A 21,007-nucleotide genomic window follows, 5' to 3' on the forward strand; every position below is an offset into this window, starting at 1 on the left:
GTGAATCTTTTCATCTCTGTACATTGAAAATCTGTCAGCATTACCTCACACCTCCCTTTTTGTCTCTTTATCTCTTTGCTTCCTCCTTCTTTTGATGGCCTTGGCTGCCTCGTCCCTGTCTTTCTATCAGCCCGTCACTGCAAATATCAGGCGCTCCGTCTTTCTCTGCTTTCTATTCTTTCGCTTTTATGTGTGCAGGACTTTATTGTGGGTCCCAGGGGAACTGTAGCCTCCGCTGTCTCCTCCTTCATTGTTCCAACTTTTGGCTGTGCAGCATTTTAGTCAGAGATGTGTTTGCAGAAAGACGAGCAAACAAATCCATAAAAGCAATATTTAGTAGAGCTAATCTGCAGATTTAATGTGTGATGATTGAGCTTTTTGTTTATTTTTGACAGTTTATTTGCAGGATCTGCTTGACCACACCATGTTTGTAGCTTCTAGTGTGGAACTCCGCTCTGGTAGTCCATTAGAGTCATTGATTGGGTTTGTATTGATACCTGAAACTGCTTTAAGTTTCTCCCTGATTAATTGTAGATGTAATCTAAACTTTTTCCATCTCAAGACCCCATTATTCCGAACTGGACTGACCTGAAGGTAATGATGTTTAGGTGACATTCAAATGGGACCAGTGTTTTATTTCAATGGAAGCTTTTGTTGAACATTTAGCAGTTGGTAGGTTGTTGTGCCAGTTTAATATTGACCGACACACACGCCCACACACACACACACATACACACACACACACACACCTTTTAGCAGCATATTTGCTAATTATTAATGACTATATCATATCCTCGAAGCACATAAGCAGACTAACTGTGTTACCATGACTCCAGTCTCAATGGGAAGTGTTTTGGCCAGTGCGTCTGGTTGCGCAGCCTCGCGCCTTTGGGCCGCATCCTTGCGCGCGGTCCTAGCTGATTTAAGGTGGGAAGCGGGGGCTCTGGGTGTGTGTTTGGGGGGTAATAACGTCAGCTTGATTAAACAGGAACAGTTTTGAGAGCTGCAGACAGATGGACAGCTGACTCCTCGGGCCTTTTGGAATTGTTGCGGGGCTTTAAATCGCGGTGCTGGGCGGGGTTCGGGTCCCTGACGTCCGAACACGCAGCCAAAATGTTTGATCTCCAGTCGCAGCGACGGGGTCAGTGGGGCACGAGCGTGACAGCTGTATGCTAATGAGCGCGCGACAGATCCGCGTGGCAGTGGTCAGTTCTGTAGCAGGTGGTGTGGAGTGAAGGAACGGCACGCGCGTGCTGTTATTGGCACAGTCTCCTCGGGGGTCGCGTGGCTTGTGCATCCGTCTCCTGTGGATTATTTAATATTTATTCAAGTATTAAATGAGTTATTTAATGAAGATGCTGTTAGATGTCAGTGTTGTGAAGATGAAGATATTTGGCAGGCTGGACTTTATGCTGGTGAGGAACTTTTTTTATTTTGTCTGAAATCTTTTTAAAGAACTTTTTAAGAGGCTTTTATTGTTATGATGCATTTGTGTTGATAATTAGATTACTTTTTTGTCTTTCAACATGTTTGTCACCTGCTGTGAGGCATGTGTGCAGATAATTACATGTTGACACACAAGGCCTCTAAATATGTTTCTTTATGTAACAACCCAACATAGCTTTCTTATGCTTCACATTGCCTGGATGGTTTTATTTGCTGCGAAGCAGGAAATGATGTTAGAATTTAACAATAAGCTTGTAATATAGTACTTTTCCTTCTGTGAATATATTGCTGGTTATGCCGTCCCCTCCAGTCCAGATGCTGAAGATGCTGACACGATACTGAACCCTACTTGGTGCTAATTAGTGTGTGTGTGTGTGTGTGTGTGTGTGTGTGTGTGTGTGTGTGTGTTACAGAAAGCTCTTTATGCATAGAATTAAAGCACTGTATGGGTATAAGTGTGTGAAAGGGTTCGTGTGGTGTAAAAGTGCATCGAGTGAATGAGAAGATTAGCAAAGTGCTACAGCATGCAGTCCATTTACCATTAAAATAATCAATTTGTTGATTGCTGTCACATTGCCAACAATCAATAGAAAAGCTTTGAGGCTTTTAACAAAGTCAAAGGGTAACAAAAATACGCAATGACATCAGTGTGTGCTATATAGTTTTACACTCATGTATGTGCAGCTTGCCATATGCTCAAGATCACCTTACCCCAAACCAAAGAGCCTACCTGGCAAACAATGGAGAAACCTTACCTCTGTCTCCAGATTCATTTAAATCTGTATGCTTGTGTTTTTCAGTCCACTCTGCAGGTGCTATCTAACTTTAAAGGACTCTTTTCATAGCCAAGAAATTTAAGAATGCAGAAAAGGTCTTACCTGATAGGTTTTAAAAAGGCTGATATAATCGTCATACGCGTGCTGTTGCCATCCTGGAGGGAATGGAGACAGATTGTTAAAGAAAAGGAGACCCAGATTCTCATACAACAGTAGCACAGCAACCTCATGTAAGATTGATAAGGTTCTCCATGTTTCCAGTCATTATGTTGTGGTGGACTTTACACAAATTTCTCCATTATATCACCTGCCATGCTCATTCTGGTGTTTCCAAGACAAGCAACTTGCTTTTATAGAGATGCTAAGTATTGCTGTGTATTTCTGCTAAATGTGGCCTTACCAGTGATTTACTGTCTGTTCAGAGAGAAAAAACTAAACAGAAACCAGACCCTGACAGGTATGTAACATCTTGTCACTACAGGACTTTTCCTATGATGATCCAAAGCTGGAATTCAATGTGGATGCACCCAATGGTGTCGTCATGGAAGGCTACCTGTTCAAGCGGGCCAGCAATGCTTTCAAGACCTGGAACAGGTAAAGTGGTAGTTGGCATATAGAATAATGGGGAAATAAGAACTTATGCACATCCTGGTTTTATAGAAACAATAGAAATGCAGTTATTGTTAGAGACAAGTTGAAGGTATGATTTTCGATTTTCTATTTCTTTACCAAAGTATTTAAGTTGGCAGTGGCTCTTCCCTCAGACTGATAAGATTTTTTATCACACTAACAGACTGATGTCACACTTTTTGCTCTCTCTAGGCGGTGGTTTTCAATTCAGAACAGCCAGCTCGTCTACCAGAAGAAACTTAAGGTACATGCTGATTTTTGTATGTGCAGAGCTTTCCTTCTTTTTCCTTTTAAAGTTTTATTAATCTCTTTTATTTTTGTAAAAACAGCAGCTTAGAAATATTAACTTTCAGAATAAATCTTGTGTATTGGTAAAGAAGTGAAATACTAATCTGCTCTGCGTGGTTTGCACGTAATAGCTGAGCGTTGTTCTGACACTCCTCTGACAGGATTCTTTGACCGTGGTGGTTGAGGATCTGAGGTTGTGCTCAGTCAAACCATGTGAAGACAATGAGAGGAGGTTCTGCTTTGAGGTGGTTTCACCCACTAAGTAAGTGTGTTTGATGTTGCCTGTTCGTCCTGTCAGAATAAAGGATTTAGTTTCATTTTTCACTCTTAGTTAGTTGTGGTATTATTGATTTTGGCATCTTGAATGAGCCAAGGCTAAAACGTTAACATTTGAATGACACAATTATTAATTGGCTTCTTCAGGAGCTGTATGCTGCAAGCCGAGTCCGAGAAGCTGCGGCAGGCTTGGATCCAGGCAGTCCAAGCGAGCATCGCTTCTGCATACAAAGACATCGCCGACAACTATTACATTGAGGTGCGAACACACAATCGCATAAGACATTATTTATAATTGATCTTTAGAAGTAACTGATTCTGGATGTGTAACCTTTTTCTGCAGCGTTTGGACCGGACAGCTTCGCCCTCCACAAGCAGCATCGACTCTGCCAGCGAGCCCCGGGAGAGGGCCGATAGGGGGGTTCGTGGAGGGGGAGAGAGTCTCCTCCAGCGGGTACAGAACCTGCCAGGTAACGAGCTGTGCAGCGACTGCGGCCAAACAACTCCCTGCTGGGCCTCAATCAACCTGGGAGTCCTGCTCTGCATCGAGTGCTCTGGGATCCACAGGTAACTACGTCAAACCGGGAAAGCTATTTAGAAAAAAGGGGCAAAGAATTGCAACAGAAGAGCTGAATCACCACATTTACCTGGATTTTTTTTTTTATGTACGTTTCCTTTTTTAAATAAAGTTAACAAAATCAGGAACATCAGTGAGTTATTTTGTCTTTTACCTTTTCCTGTTCCTAGGAGTGGCCTATGTTTCATTTTGCACATATTTCTCTGATTTCCTGGTGCCCTTTAATGTTCCCTCACCAGTAAAAACATTGCTCTTTAAAGAGGTCTTGCTCTTTTCTGAAGAGTCTTCATTAAGTTGATATTATGGGAGTTACATTAGGAGGAAATATTTTTGCATACAGAACTTTTGATGAGTCCAAACTGGATTTAAATTAGCAAGCGTGGGTGTTTTTTTTAGAAAAGCACTGCAGTTTTCATCCAACTTTTCAAGGCCTCCTGAGTGTTGAAGCTCATATCTGCCACCCCAGGCACTTCTACTGAAAGTAGGAGAAGTACAATATAAAAATTTAAAAAGAGCAACAAACTTTGTGAAGAAACTATTCATACATTTAATGTAATTTCTCCCTTTGTGTCTTCTTGTCTCTTTTAGGAGTTTAGGCGTCCATTTCTCTAAAGTACGCTCGCTGACGTTAGACTCATGGGAGCCCGAATTACTTAAGGTGCGTCTCCCAAACACTTTTGCCTAAAGCTCATCCTGCATGTAAAGTGCGTTTTCTCCCCTTATGTTACATTATTAACTCCTTGAGAATGTAACAACGCTGCTACAATTTTAATTAGCTTTTTGGTGTTTCTTTCTTTTCTGTAAAATACCTTTTTCTCTTCTTTTCCTTGTGTTTTAGCTGATGTGTGATTTGGGGAACACTGTGATCAACCAGATTTATGAGGGAGCCTGTGAGGAACTAGGAGCAAAAAAGCCTGGACCATCCAGTTCAAGGTAAGAATTAATCCAGAAGAAATCATAACTGAGGTTAGAGCCACTGACATCGGGGGGTCATCTCATGCAGACTTACCAAAACCTCTCACTTTTCCATTGCTGAAGTTATTAAAGACACATTATGTAACTTTATGACCTTAAAACTCAACTTTCTGGACTTGTTTGATGACACAGTGACATCTATCATGTGCATTTCTGGAGCTCCTGTTGCCCAGCAGCGTCCCGAGGCTGAGAAACTAAACTATACAACTTTTACATTCAGGACGCTTCCTGACGTTGCAGCAGAGTTTCGCTTCATGCTAGAAAACACACTGGCTGCTTTGAACACGCAACGTCGCTGATTTAGCAAAGAAATGCAAGAAGTTTCAAACAGACAGAGACAAAACAAGAGTAATTGAAATATTGTCTTTTGCTGGCTGGAGAGAGTTAACAGGTCAGGTAGGATGCAAGATGGATGCCAGATTAGTTGATGATAGGGGGGCGCGCGACGGAAAGATGGTGAAGTTTTTCAGAATCTTGCTCTAATAAATAAATGATGCAGGTGCACATTACAAATGTCTGTGATTGACTCCCTACAGGCAGGAGAAAGAAGCGTGGATCAAGTCTAAATATGTGGAGAAACGTTTCCTGAAGAAGATGAGTGGGAGTGAGGCGCTGGTGGAAGGTGAGAGGAAGTCCCGCCCATGGACGGTGAAGAAGTGCCAGCGACATAACAGCTCTGTTCGGCCACCCAACAAGGCCCGCAGGAAATACCACCGGTATGAACCGGGCAGCGCCTCGCCTGCAAACCTCTCAGCAGGTCAGAGTAAAGAATGAACTGAATCTGTAATCCCTGCACGTGTTGTGTCGGAGGCAAATCCTGACCTTTTGCCTTCGTCCTGCAGCAGCTGCAGCAAAGTTTCGGCGGGACTCCCTGTTCTGTCCAGATGAGCTGGACTCACTCTTTTCCTACTTTGACACTGGCTCTGGCCCTCGCAGTAAGTCTCCAAAATATTTACTTAACACAGATGCATTGCTTTTATAGGATAATTGCAGAAGGGAGCTTCTTTATGCCACTGTAATTTGTTAATGACATGTTTTGGTTGTGACTTTTTGATGACACTTGGGTGAGGCAGTTTGTTTTAATCAGCTATGCTGCTTCACCTGTGGTAGTGGCATGTGTCTGGGTAGGGCAGTTCATCCCTGATAATATTTACTACTGTAATATTGTCTGATAATGATTAACGTGTCCGCGCTTGGCAATGCTTGGCCCTGCAGGTCTTAGCAGTGACAGTGGCCTGGGCGGAAGCACTGACGGCAGCACAGACATCCTGGTTTTTGGCTCTGTGGTGGACAGTGTAACAGAGGAAGGTAATGAGAGTGCAGAATATACAAAATATAACAGCTTGTTATGCATAATGCCCCCTCTAAGAATAAAGCCTACCTGAACAGTTTTTATTATAAACACTGGCATTTTCCCTTGAATTAAATGTTACATTATTTATTAATAAAAGTGTCCTGTTCAATTGCACGTCCACAGAGGAAGAGTCTGAAGAGTCCTCCAGTGGTGAAGTGGAGATTGAACAGGAAATGTCTTCTGACCCTGAGGATCCAAGGGAGCTGCATCCTGGAGCGTTGCTCCACCGATCCTCACGTCTTCATAATTTACCACTCATGGCAGAAGCATTGGCACATGGTGCTGATGTTCATGCTGCTACCGAGGAAGACGAAGGGAAAACACCACTTATACAGGCTGTAATCGGGGTGAGAGATCTTTTATCTTATCTAAATGCGTTGCCTTAGAAAGTATCCGTCACGTGTTCATTTTCCTTTACTGTCATGTTTTTATGCCTGTTTGGAATTCAGATTTCATAATACCATGTAGTTTCAAAGCCATAAAGAATTATAAACAAGGAAAAACCTTCACACAAACACTTCTGCTGTAAAAACTTTCAGTCACTCAGCTTTCATGCTCTGGGAGAAAATGAGCTATTCAAGCTGTTTTTATTCAAATGAATTGGTATATAATTATATTTAAAGACACAATTTATTAAAACAAAGAAAAGAAAACAATCTTATTTTGTGTATGTCTCTCTCCCAGGGCTCTTTGATAGCCTGTGAGTTCTTGCTACAGAATGGAGCTGATGTCAACCAGAGGGACATGAGAGGCAGAGGCCCGCTACACCATGCAACCTATTTGGGTCACACTGGGTAAGACATGCAAGTGAAGAAAAAACAAGTTAGGACGGATAGCTGCTGCTGTGACTCCTGTACATGTCCCGAGCTATGTGTGAAATGACAAATGCCAAAACCTTAAATCCTGCACCTGGGAAAGGAAATCCTATTTTCCAAATGTTCATGGTGTCAATATCCTCTGAAGTTCAACATCTCATAGCTGTTCCAGTCGATTTAAACCAGTCAATTTAGATTAGAGCTTAGATCTAATCTAAATTTATGATGAAATGGTGATGTCTTCATTCATGTTATAAGAAACTAAAGCGGAAGAAATAGATTTATTTACATTGCATGAAAATATTAGTGAATGACAGATTAATCCAGGTATCAGATTTAGAATATTTCTACTTCTGTATAACTGAAATATTAATCTTATTTTTCTTTTTTCCTGACCTTTTTGATTTATACAGTCAGGTGTGTCTGTTCCTCAAACGAGGAGCATCGCAGACGGAGGTAGATGAACAGGGTCAAGATCCTCTCAGCATCGCTGTGCAGGCTGCCAATGCAGACATTGTTACCCTGTAAGACTTTCTACTTCATTTGTTTCACTATGTTTTTCATATTCTATTTATAATTCCAGTCACTTATGAAATACTATGAGGCGCATATAGTGGATCTCAATGTTTTCTTTTTGCAGTGCCATGTGAGAGAAATTTGGAAGATCCAACTACTCCAAACGCACATTTTTCAACATCTCTAAATATTCTGTGTCCAAGTGACAGCATTTGTTTTTGTTATGGCAATATGAGTCTCTTTTAGGTTAAATATGAAGGGTTTTTTTCAGCATTTTGTATAAAAGTTAACCTGATGTGCTGAAATGTGTTAATAGTACTCACAAAAATCTTTTACGTCAGACTGTTTCTTTATATCACAAAACTGAATTAAGTGCAGTATTCTACTAAAAAGACTAGTTTGTTATAGATTAGAACCATTTTCTGTTAAATGGATTGAAAGCTATCTTAATAGTCAAGGGTACACTTTCTACTTTATTTGTAGCTATTCTCAGGTGGAAGAGATGGGTTATGGGGTGCCCCAGGGTAGTTGTTTAAGTCCTGTTTAATTTTCAGTCTTCACACATGATTTTCTACTTGTCATCAAGTGCACAACCGTGGCAATGTATGCAGATGACACAACAATGTATTCATCTAAAAAAATGTAGGTCATTTAATATTATCTAAGATCTAGTCACACAATGGATTACTGGCAATAAGTTAGTGATAAATGCAGATAAAACAAAATGTATGCTGGTTGGGTCAAAATATTACAACAATATTACACTAAACTGTTGGAGAAAACGTGATTCAACACGTAGAAGATGCTTGTTTATTAGGTGTAGTTGTGGATAACTATCTGTGAAATATAGGTTGAAATATTTTTTATCATTTATTTGCAATATAAAAGTAACAAAAACTCCTGAAATTATTTACCGTGAATTAACTTTTTCTGCTGATCAATATAATCTCTGCACAAGACAAAAATTTCAATTCAACTTTATTTGGTTTTTTTTTGTTGTTTTTTTTTGTTGTTTTTTTTGGTTTTTTTTTCTTTTTTTTTGTCTTGTCCAGCATTTAAGCAAGCAGACTGATGTTCTGGATGCTGTGTTCTGCTGAGCAAATTTATTTTGCCAAGGGGAACTTTTGTAGATGTAATGATCCCCTTGTATTTCTTGATTCTTATTTTATTTTTCAATTTGTTTTGGATAATAGCTTGTATTACAGAGTTTATGCTGCTGGACCCGACCGGAAAGGACAGGAAAGGGGCAGAAAGAGAACAGAAAAGAGAACAGAAAAAAAAAAAAAAAAAACAAAAGAAAGAGATCAATGCATACATGTATATGCACATACATACCCACCTACATATATATGTATATACACTCGCACATACATTATATATATATATACATACATACATACATATACACATACATACACATGCATACACACACGTACACATACATGCATACATAAAGATAGATATACATACATACATATACACATACATACACACACACACACATATATATATATATATATATATATATATATATATATATATATATATATATATATATATACACATACATACATACACATACACATAGGTACACACACATACCCACTCACACACATAAATATATACACCCACACAAGCCAACTCTAGATTCGTGGAGAACAAAACCGTTGACAATCATGAGGACCAGAAACTAGCAAGTTAAGTCAAAAAGACAGAAAGAGAGCTACCTGCTGTTAGTGAATAAACTTGCTGGATGACTCAGTGACTGTGACACATGCAGAACATTCATGCAGAACATTCAGAGTGGAACGTGTTTAGAGAAGAGTGATCATGCCAATGTGACCCCGCCCGCCTACAGCTAGAGGAAGGCCAGGAGAACCCAGAGACCCGGGTAACCGACAGTCACCCCCAGGTACAGATCCCAACCCCCCCACTCCAGAGCCAGCCATGCATCTGCCCAGGAGGTGGCGAAGGAGGTGCCCAACCAGAGTCCCCCGCAGTCAGGGGGAACAGGCCCCAGCAGGCCCAGGCCGGCAAGGGCCGATCCCGCCGGGCACCGGCCACCTAGGGCAGACAGAGCGCAGGCCCCAGGGCCCCAAGAGCCCGTGAGCAGCCCCCCGCCCCCGCAGGCAGAGGGCACAGCCCACACCGACGGAGGACCAGGATCCCCAGACCGCCACCCAGCGGCAGCCAGGTCGCACCCCAGCGCACCAGCTGCGCCCCCGGGTACAGGACACCACCCCCCCCACCACCAAACCACACACACATATACATGCATACCCCCCCCCCCCCCCCCCCCCCCCCCCCCCCCAACACGCACTCCCCTCACACATATACATGCACCCCCCCCCCCCCCCCCCCCCCCCCCCCAACACGCACTCCCCTCTCAACCCCCATCCACACAACCCTCTGCAATCCATGCACATCATCCATCACATATACAACCCCACCTCTACTCACTCACCCATACCAAGTCACACGAACCCCAATCGCCCCCGCCCCCACACACGCTCACCCCCCCCACACACACGCTCACACCCCGCCACCCCATCCCTCTACTTCTACCCAACCACACATGCCCCACCAAACACCCCTCCACCACCCATAGCCCCCCTCCAAACTTCACCCTCACTCACACATCCCATTCCGCATATACACCCCCCCCTACACACACACACACACACACACACACACACACATACCCTCACTCCTCCAACACAGGCACACCCCAATACAACCCACGCGCCAACATACCCCTCCACACACACATCTACTCATCCTCACACATCCCTATCCCCTACCCACCTATATCCCCAACCCTAATCCCCCCCCAGCCAACCCACCATCCATCTGTAACCCCATACACCCACTCCCACACATCCTCACCTCACCCCTCCATCATGTCCCATGTGAGATACCTCAGAGGGGGCAGAGGACAGGATGGCCCCGATCAGGGCCCCCATAATTACCGCCCACCACTCCCAGCGTCCCCCCCACCACCCCACAGATGCAGCCGACCCAGCACCCCCCCAGGGCCGGCGACAACCCTCCTACAGCCAGGCCAGCCCAGACTTAGGCCTAATGGACGGCACTCTTCCCCCACCCGTACCCCCCCCCAGTAAAGCCCCGAGAGCAGGGGCATGAGAAGACCCTATCGTCCCTGCCTCCCCCCCGCTTATGACTGATTGTGAAGTATGTATTAGTTGCAATTAAAATTGAGGGAAGTGCCACGCGGTGTTGGGAGAGGGACCACCTAAGCAGCCCCGCCCACCATACACCGCATGCTCTTCCCCCTAATCATGTGAGTCGTCAGTGTTTTGGTGTTTGGTGTCTAAGTGTAATTAAAACTGGGAGGTGAGCCGAGGCTGGGTGCAGCGATCAAGACCACCTTGATGGCCTTTCTCACCACCCAGCGCCACGTGCACACCTCCCAATACCCTGCCTGTGTGTGATGGGGAGCGGGGAGGAAGAGGGGTTGAGGGATTTAAGTCTGGAGGAAAGTGAGCTTTCCTCCAGAAGGTGAGCCGCCCGCGGCACTGGGCATGCCCCCTACTCCCAGGGCCCCCCAAGGACCAGGACAAGCCGGGGACAGCCATCCCCGTAACCAGAGCCTTCGGCGACTCTAACCAGAGAGTCATCACCGACCCAAGAGGGGACCAACTCACCACATGCAGAAGGGGGGCACGAGGACAAAGAGGAGGCGGGGCGGCAGAAGGGGAATCCCAGACCGATTGTCCACCGCCCCCTCACTCACAGAGGACACCCCCACCTGGGGACATGAAGTCCCCCCTTGTCCACACATCGGCACTTCACACTGTCTCAGCACACACCTACAGCCACACACACACACACTTCCGGACACATTCAGGTCCACCCAGCCACCCGTTCAGCCCACCCTTAAAACCATCCTCCTGACCCCCACGTCACATCCAAATCTCCCCCACTCCCATCCATCATATCTACCCTTATCCACCAACCTACCACACACATGCACCACCCACTCCCCCATACATACACCCCTGCCCCCCCCCCCCCCCCCCCCCCACACACACACAGACAGACAGCACGCCCCCCCTCCCCCCTCCCCCCCCCCCCCCCCCCACACACACCCGTATACATGCACCACCGCCACTCCCCACATACACGCATCACCCCACTCCCCTACACACACGGCACTACCCCCCCCACAGACACCACGACACCCCCCCCCACACACGCATCATCACACTTCCCCACCCACACACATCCACATACCTATGTACCGCCACCAGTCCTCAACGCACACCCCCTACACACATCCCTCCATACACACTCACATCCCATCCACACTATCAAACACCCCCCACTCAACAAGTCCCAGGGTCGCAACCAGGCACCAGAGCACGTACCTGCCCGCCGCCGCAGCGGCAGGTCCAGGTCAGCCCAGCCCCCCACCCCCCCGGCACAAGCCGACCCCCCACCCCCAAGAGACAGGGGACAACCCCGGGCACCGGAGCCCGGGACCCCGCCCAGCCCACCCCACGGCGGCACAGGCGCCCGTTACGGAGTCACGCCCGCCAACCCATCCCCCGCTAGCGACCTCGCCCCGCCGCTGCGCGGCAACTCCAGCCGCTGGCCCATCCAGGTCCACAGTAGGGCTAGAAACCTAGCCACTCCAGCAATGGAGCAGTCAAAATCCCCCCCCAGGAGCCCACCACAGACCCACAGCCCCCAGAGAACCCCAACCGGCCACCAACCCCGAGCGCAATAAGGTCACATTCTCCCCCCATACTAAGTGATGGAGCTGATCACAGGGGACCAGAGGGAATAAAGTTCAGCTGACTGATCTCTTGAGGAGGCAGACATCATCTCGACACTGATGTGATCTAATAAGAGATTTCTGAAATGCTGGATACACAGACTTTGTTTGCTTTTCCAGTTTAGAAGGATAGTTTTCTTTGCGATACATAAACTGGTGAGGATTAAGTTTGCAGAATTAAATTCTATGTTAATTTCACCCAAGTAACCCAGTAGGCCCAGTTTGGGGTTTGTAGGGATGTTACATTTGAAGCAATTTGACAGATCTTTACATACCTGAAACCAGAATTCCTGGACAGGTGGGCAAGACCACAAAGCATGGTAGTAGCTGTCAGTCGTGTTGCCAGTGCAGTGTGGACAGATGTTTGATTGTGACAGACCCATCCTGAACATCCTGTGTCCTGTATAATGAGTTCTATGCAGAATTTTAAATTGTATTAGTTGCATGTTTGAATTCTTAGTCATTGTAAATGTATTTGAACAGATTTGTGACCATTCATTTTGGTCAAAGTTACTGGATAAGTCTGCTTCCCATTTAGAAGTTGGGAGACATATGGAATCGTCTAGCTTTGATAGTAATCTATATCTTTTGGATAACAGTTTCGGGGCATTGAGATTTAAGAATTCTGCAGCCCTGATAGGTAGCTGCAAGTTTAATTGATCAGGGGTGTATTTCTTACCTATAATAGATTTAAGTTGGTGGTATTCTAAGAATTTTGTGCTGCTGATTTCATATCGTGAAGTAATTGTATCAAAAGGGAGAAAGTTCCCATTTTCTATTAAATGTTCTAACTGTTTTATTCCTTTATTCTTCCACTGAGGGAAGTTTATCATTTTCCGGTTTTGCTGGATGTCGGGATTGTTCCAAATAGGTGTAAGTTTGCATGGAATAAGCAAGGATTTGGTTAGTTTAAGAAATTCCCACCAGGCCATTAGTGAGGAGCTGATATTAATGCTTTTAAAGCATTTTTGGCGTTTGACAGCTGTGCTGATAAATGGCAGGTCTGAAATTGCCATATCCTCACACATAGCTTCTTCTATATTAAGCCATGGTTCATCTAGATAGCTAGGTTTAAGCCATTTAGAGATGTATTGTAGTCTATTGCTTATAAAGTAATTTTGGAAATTAGGCAAGTCTAAGCCACCGCTATCTTTAGTCTTCTGGAGTGTTTTTAGACTAATCCGTGGTGGTTTGTCTTTCCAGAGAAATCTAGTAACATTAGAGTCCAGCGATTTAAACCAGGTGGAGGGAGGTTTAATGGGGATCATTGAAAACAGATAATTGATTTTAGGTAGAATCATCATTTTTATAGTTGCAACTCTTCCCATTAGTGATATGGGTAAACATTTCCACCGTGTGAGATCGTCCTCAACTGTTTTTAGTAGAGGGACATAATTTAGCTTTATAAGGTCTGACAGTCTGGGTGAGATGTTTATTCCCAAGTATCTAATATCTCCTGACTGTAAAGCAGTGTCAGGAGTATTATGGAAGGAACAGTTGATGGGTAGAACGGTGGTTTTAGACCAATTAATGGAATATTCAGAAATTGATGAGAATTTATTGATGAGTGCGATTGTCTGACAGATGGATGATTGTGAATTTTGAAGGAAAAGTAATACATCATCAGCATAAAGACTGGTCTTATGCTCCATATTTCTACAGTTAATGCCTTTAATGTCTTTGTTTTGTCTAATGCTAGCTGCTAAGGGTTCAATAAAGATTGCAAAAAGTGAAGGGGAGAGTGGACAGCCTTGTCTGGTGCCTCTCTGCAATCTGAAGCTGTGAGAAGTTTGATCATTTGTCCTGACGCATGCATTTGGATTGCTATACAGTATCTTTATCCAGTCGATAAACGATGAGCCAAACCCGAATTTTCTTAATGTTGCAAATAAGAATTTCCAGTTCACCCTGTCAAATGCTTTTTCAGCATCTAGAGAGATTATTGTAGTTTCCAGGTTATGTATGGTGGCATAATCAATTAGATTTATTAGTCTGCGCGTATTAGTGGTGGAATGTCGTCCCTTGATAAATCCTGTTTGATCAGGATGTATGATAAGTGGGGTTATTTTTTCTAGTCTTGTAGCAAGCACTTTACTGATTATTTTAAGATCTACGTTCATTAGTGATATTGGACGATAACTAGATGGGAGTTTGGGGTCTTTTCCTGGTTTTAGTATTACTGTAATACTAGCCAAATTCATGTTTTGAGATATTCGACCTTTTTCCTTAATTTCTGAAGCCATTTTATAAAAAGTGGGTGCTAGTATAGACCAAAATTCTTTATAATATTCAACTGGAAAACCGTCTGGTCCTGGAGCTTTATTGCTGGGCATGTGTTTTAAAGCTTCATGTAGTTCCCCTACTGAAATGGGTGCGTCCAAAACCATTTCCTGATCCTGTTGTAACTTTGGAAGATTGAGGTAGCTGAGAAATTCCTCAATGCTGTTGTCTGATGGATCTGTTTCTGAGGAATATAATGTTTTATAGAAATCCCTAAATGTGTCATTTATTCCATCAAGATCATGGAGGATATTTCCTCTTGAATCTTTAACAGAGGAGATGGTTGTTTTCTCCTTGTTTGCTTTTAATTGATTTGCGAGAAATCTTCCAGATTTGTTGCTATGTTCAAAATTCTCTAAGCGAAGTCTTTGTAGCAAAAACTGGGTTTTTTGGTTAATTATTTCATTCAGCTCTAGTTTAGCCTTTCTTATGTGATTCAGCACTTGCTCTTCTGGAGAAGCCTTGTAGGCATCTTCTAGTGATTTTATTTTAAGCTCTAGTTCAGATATTTTTGAACTCTCCTTCTTTTTCTTATGTGATGAAAATGAAATTATTTTCCCTCTCATTACTGCTTTTCCTGCCTCCCAAAGAACACATGCTGATGTTCCTGGTATGTCATTGTTTTCTATATACAAAGACCACTCCCGTTTGAAGTAACTGATAAAATCAGGATCTTTAAGTAATGATGTATTAAGTCTCCATTTGCTATAAGATGGTTTAGTTTTCTTATTCATTAGGGTAAATGATACTGGTGCGTGATCACTGATAGTGATGGAATGGATTTTAGTTTCTGAGATACTGTTCATCATAGAGCTGTTAGTGAGGAAGTAGTCTATTCTGGAGTATGAGTGGTGGACAGATGAAAAGTAAGTGTACTCTCTAGCAGTGAGGTGTTGTGAGCGCCAGACATCACAAAGACCAAAATCCTCCATATATTGTTTAACAACTCTTGCTGACTGCCAGACCCTATGTTTCCCTGCTCCGCCCCCCTTGTCCATCCCAGAGTTTAAGGTCATGTTGAGGTCGCCCCCAATGATAAGTGTATTATCAAGGTGATCATATAGTAAGGAGAAGAAGGAATGAAAAAAGGAGGGGTCATCAGTGTTTGGGCCATAAATATTTGCAATGCATAACTTCATGTTTAGGATAGATAATGTCATTATTATGAATCTTCCACCTGGGTCTAAAATTATATTATTAGCAGTAAAATGAATTTTCCTGTTTATCAGAATGGCTACTCCTCTTTGTCTTGAGTTGAAGCAGGCCGAGTACACGTGAGGGAACTGTGCTGTAGAGAGTACGTTAGCTGTTGTTTTTAATAAATGAGTCTCCTGTAGCAGGACAATGTCTGCCTGTAGATCATTCAATCTGCTAAACACCTTCAACTCAATTCAACTTTATTTGTATAGCACCACTTCACAACAATGTTGTCACAGGGCACTTTACATGCACGAATCAACATACACATCATTTCGAGCCAATTCATACATATCCTATAATAGAAACCAACTGATTGCATCGAGTCATAACTTCAATTCAATCCCCCATCCTGAGCATGCACGCAGCAACAGTGGGAAGGAAAAAACTCCCCTTTAACAGGAAGAAAACCTCTGGCAGAACCCGGCTCAGGGAGGGCAGCCATCTGCCTCAACTGGTTGGGGTGGAGACGACAGGAAAGACAGATCAACATGTACAACTGCACTTATTCAGGAAGACCTGCGGAAAAAAGGAGAAATTGGTTAGAGACGGCAATATTGGCATGTATTTATACAATAATATATTAGAGAAATAGAGCGAGGTACTTCTCAGTGTATCAGGTAACATCCCCATTGCTACGTAAGTAATGGATAGCTAGACTACCCATAACTATAGGAGCAATAAGCATAACCTGGACAGTTAGGTCCCGTACATGCAGACTCCAACTCAGGAGATTATCATATTCTAACTACAAGAATCATGAAAAAGGAAGGTTTTCAGCTCAGTCTTAAAGGTGTGGAGGGAGTCTGCCTCCTGATCCCACAGTGGGAGCTGGTTCCATAAGAGAGGAGCTTGATAGCTTGATAGCTATCAGCTTACAGTGCAACGAGGTGTGTTCTGCCTTTAGGAGGAACTAATCTGTTTTAACAAGCAGGTTTTTATCACATCACGGTTGACTACCAGGAATTCTGTCGATTGAAAATGATGGAAAATGTTTTCAAAAGAAACTTAAACTTGTTTTTTGTTCATACAACAGATATGATAATAAGACAGTATAGATAATATTGAACAATGTCTTGTGGTTTGTGTAAGAGAGCTAGTGTTTTGTGAATGAGCATAAATTAATAGTAATTTTTTATTTGCTTTTTGTTACCGTTGCATTGGGCTGTTGTTTTATGTTGTGTGTGTGTGCGTGTGCGTGCGTGCGTGTGAGAATCTGGGTTTCAGGATTACCATCATGAAACTAAACATAAATGCATCTTGAATTAACAGTTTCCCCATTTTTCAGTTTATCTTCGTGTAACGTGAGGATTTACAAAACAGATACATTTTTTTAAATACTATAAGTTGTGCTTGGATGCTGGCAAGTTTCATTTTTAAGATTTAACTATTAGTTTTTTTATTCAGCCACCTTTCATCCTTCATTCAGTCGGTTTTTTATAATGTTTCCCCCATCTTTTCCCTCTTTCTGCCCCTCTTTCTTGTAGGTTGCGTCTGGCACGGATGAACGAGGAGATGCGTGAGGCAGAGGCTCCACTGGGTCAACCAGGTCAATACCCCAGCAGCAGCCCCACTGAGCAGCAGTATAGGAAGTGCATCCAGGAATTCATCTGCCTCACCATAGACGAAAGCTAGTGTTCACTTCTGTACCTAGGAGCACAGCATGTGTTGCATTTTTCAGTCTAATTCCCTCTTTCCTGAGAACTAAAGAATATTATGTAAAAGTTGCCCCTAGGTGCTGATCGGAAGCCGGTTGGTTTATGAGATCTAAACTTGCGGGAAACTTCTTGTTCCATGGAAGAAGAAAGCGTGATTGTTAGGTGTAGCGTGTCTTCGGGCAACCCCTGATGGAACTTTCTAACTCTACTGACAATGCAGTCACCACCTCCATTTTCCTGCATCGCCACCATCAACTCTGCTTGTTATTACTTGGCTCCACCTATGCTACTGCTATTTACACACAGTAATAACACCTTTTGGGTGTTTTTGCTAACAGGGTTATCGTCAAACGTAACATTACACGGTGTAACGTCTTGCGTGATTGCAAAGGTCTATTGATGGCTGACAGCTCTTACACCTGAAGAATCTCACCACATTAACCCTCTATACTTTATATCTATCCAAACCATTTGTGCAACATCCAGCTTACCCATCTCTTCTTAACCAGAGATGTAAATATACTTATTTAGATATTTAGAAACTGTGTACTGTGGCATGAGGTGAAAAAAAAAAGGTATTTGTTCTGTTACTAAAAGAAATAGAGTAACCGACAAGTTACATTGGAGGTGGCAGAGTGGTTTACTGTGACAAAAAAAAAATTACTGAAGGGCTTGTGGGGAAGAGACCCTTGCCTGCTGTGTAAGATAGTTTGTGATGTGAAGAGTGAGTGAATAGGAGAGAACATGAGTGCATGTGGCTCAGAGTACTGAGAAAGTTAAATAATAGGATTATGTTACATTATGTAAAGGGAAAAAAAAGGAACTGTGCACTTTTCCCATATACAGTGTTATAATTTTGTCCATTTTAAATTTAGTTTTTACATTGTTCTTCTCTAGTTATTGTCTGTTTGACTGTCATTTTATTTATCAACCCAGAGGACTAGTGCAATGCATTCTTGGATGCAATTTTAATCTGCATAAAATATATATATACACATGTATGTATGTATATGTGTGTGTGTGTGTATATATATATATATATATATATATATATATATATATATATATATATATACAGTATATATTTAATCAATGATTGTCATTTTAATCCTAAAGCATAACTTGGAATTCACAAGAAGACTTTGGATGACATAATACGTGCATTTCGTTGGAACGGCCTTAATTATTGGCAGTTTAAACATGCAGCACACAGCAGGAACTGTGCAAATGAGAGTTTAAAAGAAAAAAAATAGCACTCACATCTCAGCTTTACCAACTTGCTCAGAGCACTGCCAGTGAAGACAAGTTATTTGGAACACAAATGCACCTCCAGTTTCTTGTAAATACTCCGTGTGACCTTTTAATAGCTTATCCATGGTGGGAAAATGGAGCACCTTTTTTTTGACAGTTGTGTGATCAAATGACTTGAGTATTTGGCTTCTATCACTGGTTAGTACTCACAATATTCTCTGTATGCTTTACAGGAAAGTCAATGTTTGCATTGTAAGCATGCAAAATAAAAATAAAAATCCCTTTTTAATAGTTTGACCACTGTGCAGTGCAGTCCCGTGGAGTAAGCATGCAACACCTTCACCCCTCTGGTGTCTTTTTCTGACCTATTCTTCCATCCACAGACCAAGTCTGTGGCAGCTTCTTCATCTCTGTCAACAGTACTTTCATTTTCTTTCTTTCTATTGTTTTTTTTTTTTTTTTTTTTTTATGTTGTCGTTTTATTTTCCTCTGCCAAAGAGTTTTTTAAAGGGAAAGTGTAGATACAGAATAGTCTTACCATCCTCTGTGAAGTGACGGAGCAGTAGAAAAACTGTTTGTGTGCTCACATGTTCAGATGAGGTTACAGAGATGTGATCTTTACCAGATAGATGCAATAGTTAAGTGTACTGCAAATAGAACCAGTCTAGGGGGTAATGTGAAGCTACTGTGACCAAACTGTCAAGGGTCTTTGCCCTCGCGAAGTATTAAATGTCGTGTCCATTGTGTTTATTGACATAAGAGTGGTTAAAGGTGCTGTTCTAAGGAATCATGCTGTAAATAGTTCTCGTGTGATCTTAACTGGATGCAAACTGCCTGCCTCTCAGAGTTCAGTCAATAGCCTGACTGTCTGATCTGTTTCACGTTTCATGTCTTTTTATTGTTTCCAAAATACCACCTGTCAGGCAGTGCTCCAACATGCTTCTAAAGAACTTGGAGGCATTCTTCTGTTTGTTTTCTGAATATCTTTGGAATGCTTTCTTCCTTGTCTTTAGAAGCACTAAGGGGAAAAAATCCATTAAAACAATGCATACAATAAAACTGAGACAGTCTTGATGAACTAACCTTGCTTCCTGCTTCTTCCTGCTGTTCCCTGACTCATCCATTCAGTGTAACATTCTCCCAACATGGAATTTTACAGGGAATGGACTCTGTTAATGATCTGTCAGTGTAATGCTGCTAGTTTCAATTTACTCAGTTAAATATTCAATAATGTTGGGAGAATGGTTTTTTTTTTTTTTAGCAATCTAGTCTGGTGATTGACAAACTTTTTAATGAGCAATAAAATGGTAACTTTCCTGTCAAGAAATACATCCGAGGTGTTCAGATGGACACCTACAAACTAGAAAAACACATAAGCTTCTAGTCTGCAGAAGTGTCACCAGACCTTAAATGATTTGGTGTTTTGGGTGGGGACAAATGGCTGTGATCTCACAAACACTGTATCATCATCACTCAAAAGTTGTTTACTAGAAATGTCTAAATTCTCAGCTTACGCTAAAAGCCAGCAACATATACTCATGTGAAGATAAACACTGTCTGACATATCATTGTTCTGTTACCACAGGGGTTGCAACGGGCAGAAGGACAGTTAAACTCAAGGATATTCGGGATAGAGTGAGTGAAGCATCCTGGGTGGTCTTAGGGCCAGTGTGACACTGGGGTTCTTTCTGCTCTGATGGTTGCGGGTCAAAATCATTTAGTTCTCTTGATCTGCTGCCCTCTTTGTTAAAGCTTATCTCCAAAAGCTTTGGAGCTATTTTAATCTTGTGCACTTTCTTTTTTACTTTGACAATCAAGATATCTGAATAAAATCTGAGCTAAAATATTTTCCTTAAACGGATGTCCTAATGCAGCCTCAAGGGAGTCTTGACATAGTAAATACGTCTTTGAAAAGTGAGATTTGCAAGTGTGAAACACCCAGCTTAAAATTTCTAAGCAAGAAATGAACTTTAACTATATGGGTAAGTAAAACATTTACATCCATTTTTTCAACTAATATATAATTTTCTCTGAAACTGCTGGGCTCCCTCTGGTAAGCGTCACAGCTTGTATTTTAGAGGCATTCCAGTTCTTGTTTGGAGAAATTGTAAAGTTCAAACATGTCGTATTTGTGCTGCAACGCTAGAGCTTTGCACCACCTCTCTAGAAT

The 21,007-nt window shown here is 42.5% G+C and overlaps 1 protein-coding gene across 1 annotated transcript in view; it reads left to right on the plus strand.

Annotated features, from left to right (window-relative positions):
- Nucleotides 1-21,007, plus strand: part of LOC306757662 (arf-GAP with coiled-coil, ANK repeat and PH domain-containing protein 3-like) — a gene marked incomplete at both ends in the record, with an annotated part of 62,443 nt that overhangs the window by 40,566 nt on the left and 870 nt on the right. The window contains 15 exons of the mRNA XM_079242784.1: nt 2,680-2,816; nt 3,045-3,096; nt 3,302-3,402; nt 3,564-3,675; nt 3,760-3,983; nt 4,582-4,651; nt 4,832-4,926; nt 5,505-5,725; nt 5,811-5,903; nt 6,175-6,276; nt 6,446-6,669; nt 7,007-7,116; nt 7,551-7,661; nt 17,416-17,477; nt 20,423-20,472. Of these exons, the coding sequence (XP_079098910.1) occupies nt 2,680-2,816; nt 3,045-3,096; nt 3,302-3,402; nt 3,564-3,675; nt 3,760-3,983; nt 4,582-4,651; nt 4,832-4,926; nt 5,505-5,725; nt 5,811-5,903; nt 6,175-6,276; nt 6,446-6,669; nt 7,007-7,116; nt 7,551-7,661; nt 17,416-17,477; nt 20,423-20,472 (1,764 nt within the window). The remainder of the gene's footprint in view (nt 1-2,679; nt 2,817-3,044; nt 3,097-3,301; nt 3,403-3,563; nt 3,676-3,759; nt 3,984-4,581; nt 4,652-4,831; nt 4,927-5,504; nt 5,726-5,810; nt 5,904-6,174; nt 6,277-6,445; nt 6,670-7,006; nt 7,117-7,550; nt 7,662-17,415; nt 17,478-20,422; nt 20,473-21,007) is intronic.

Source organism: Telmatherina bonti, assembly GCF_933228915.1.
Source record: "Telmatherina bonti genome assembly, chromosome: 6".
Classification (NCBI taxonomy): domain Eukaryota; kingdom Metazoa; phylum Chordata; class Actinopteri; order Atheriniformes; family Telmatherinidae; genus Telmatherina; species Telmatherina bonti.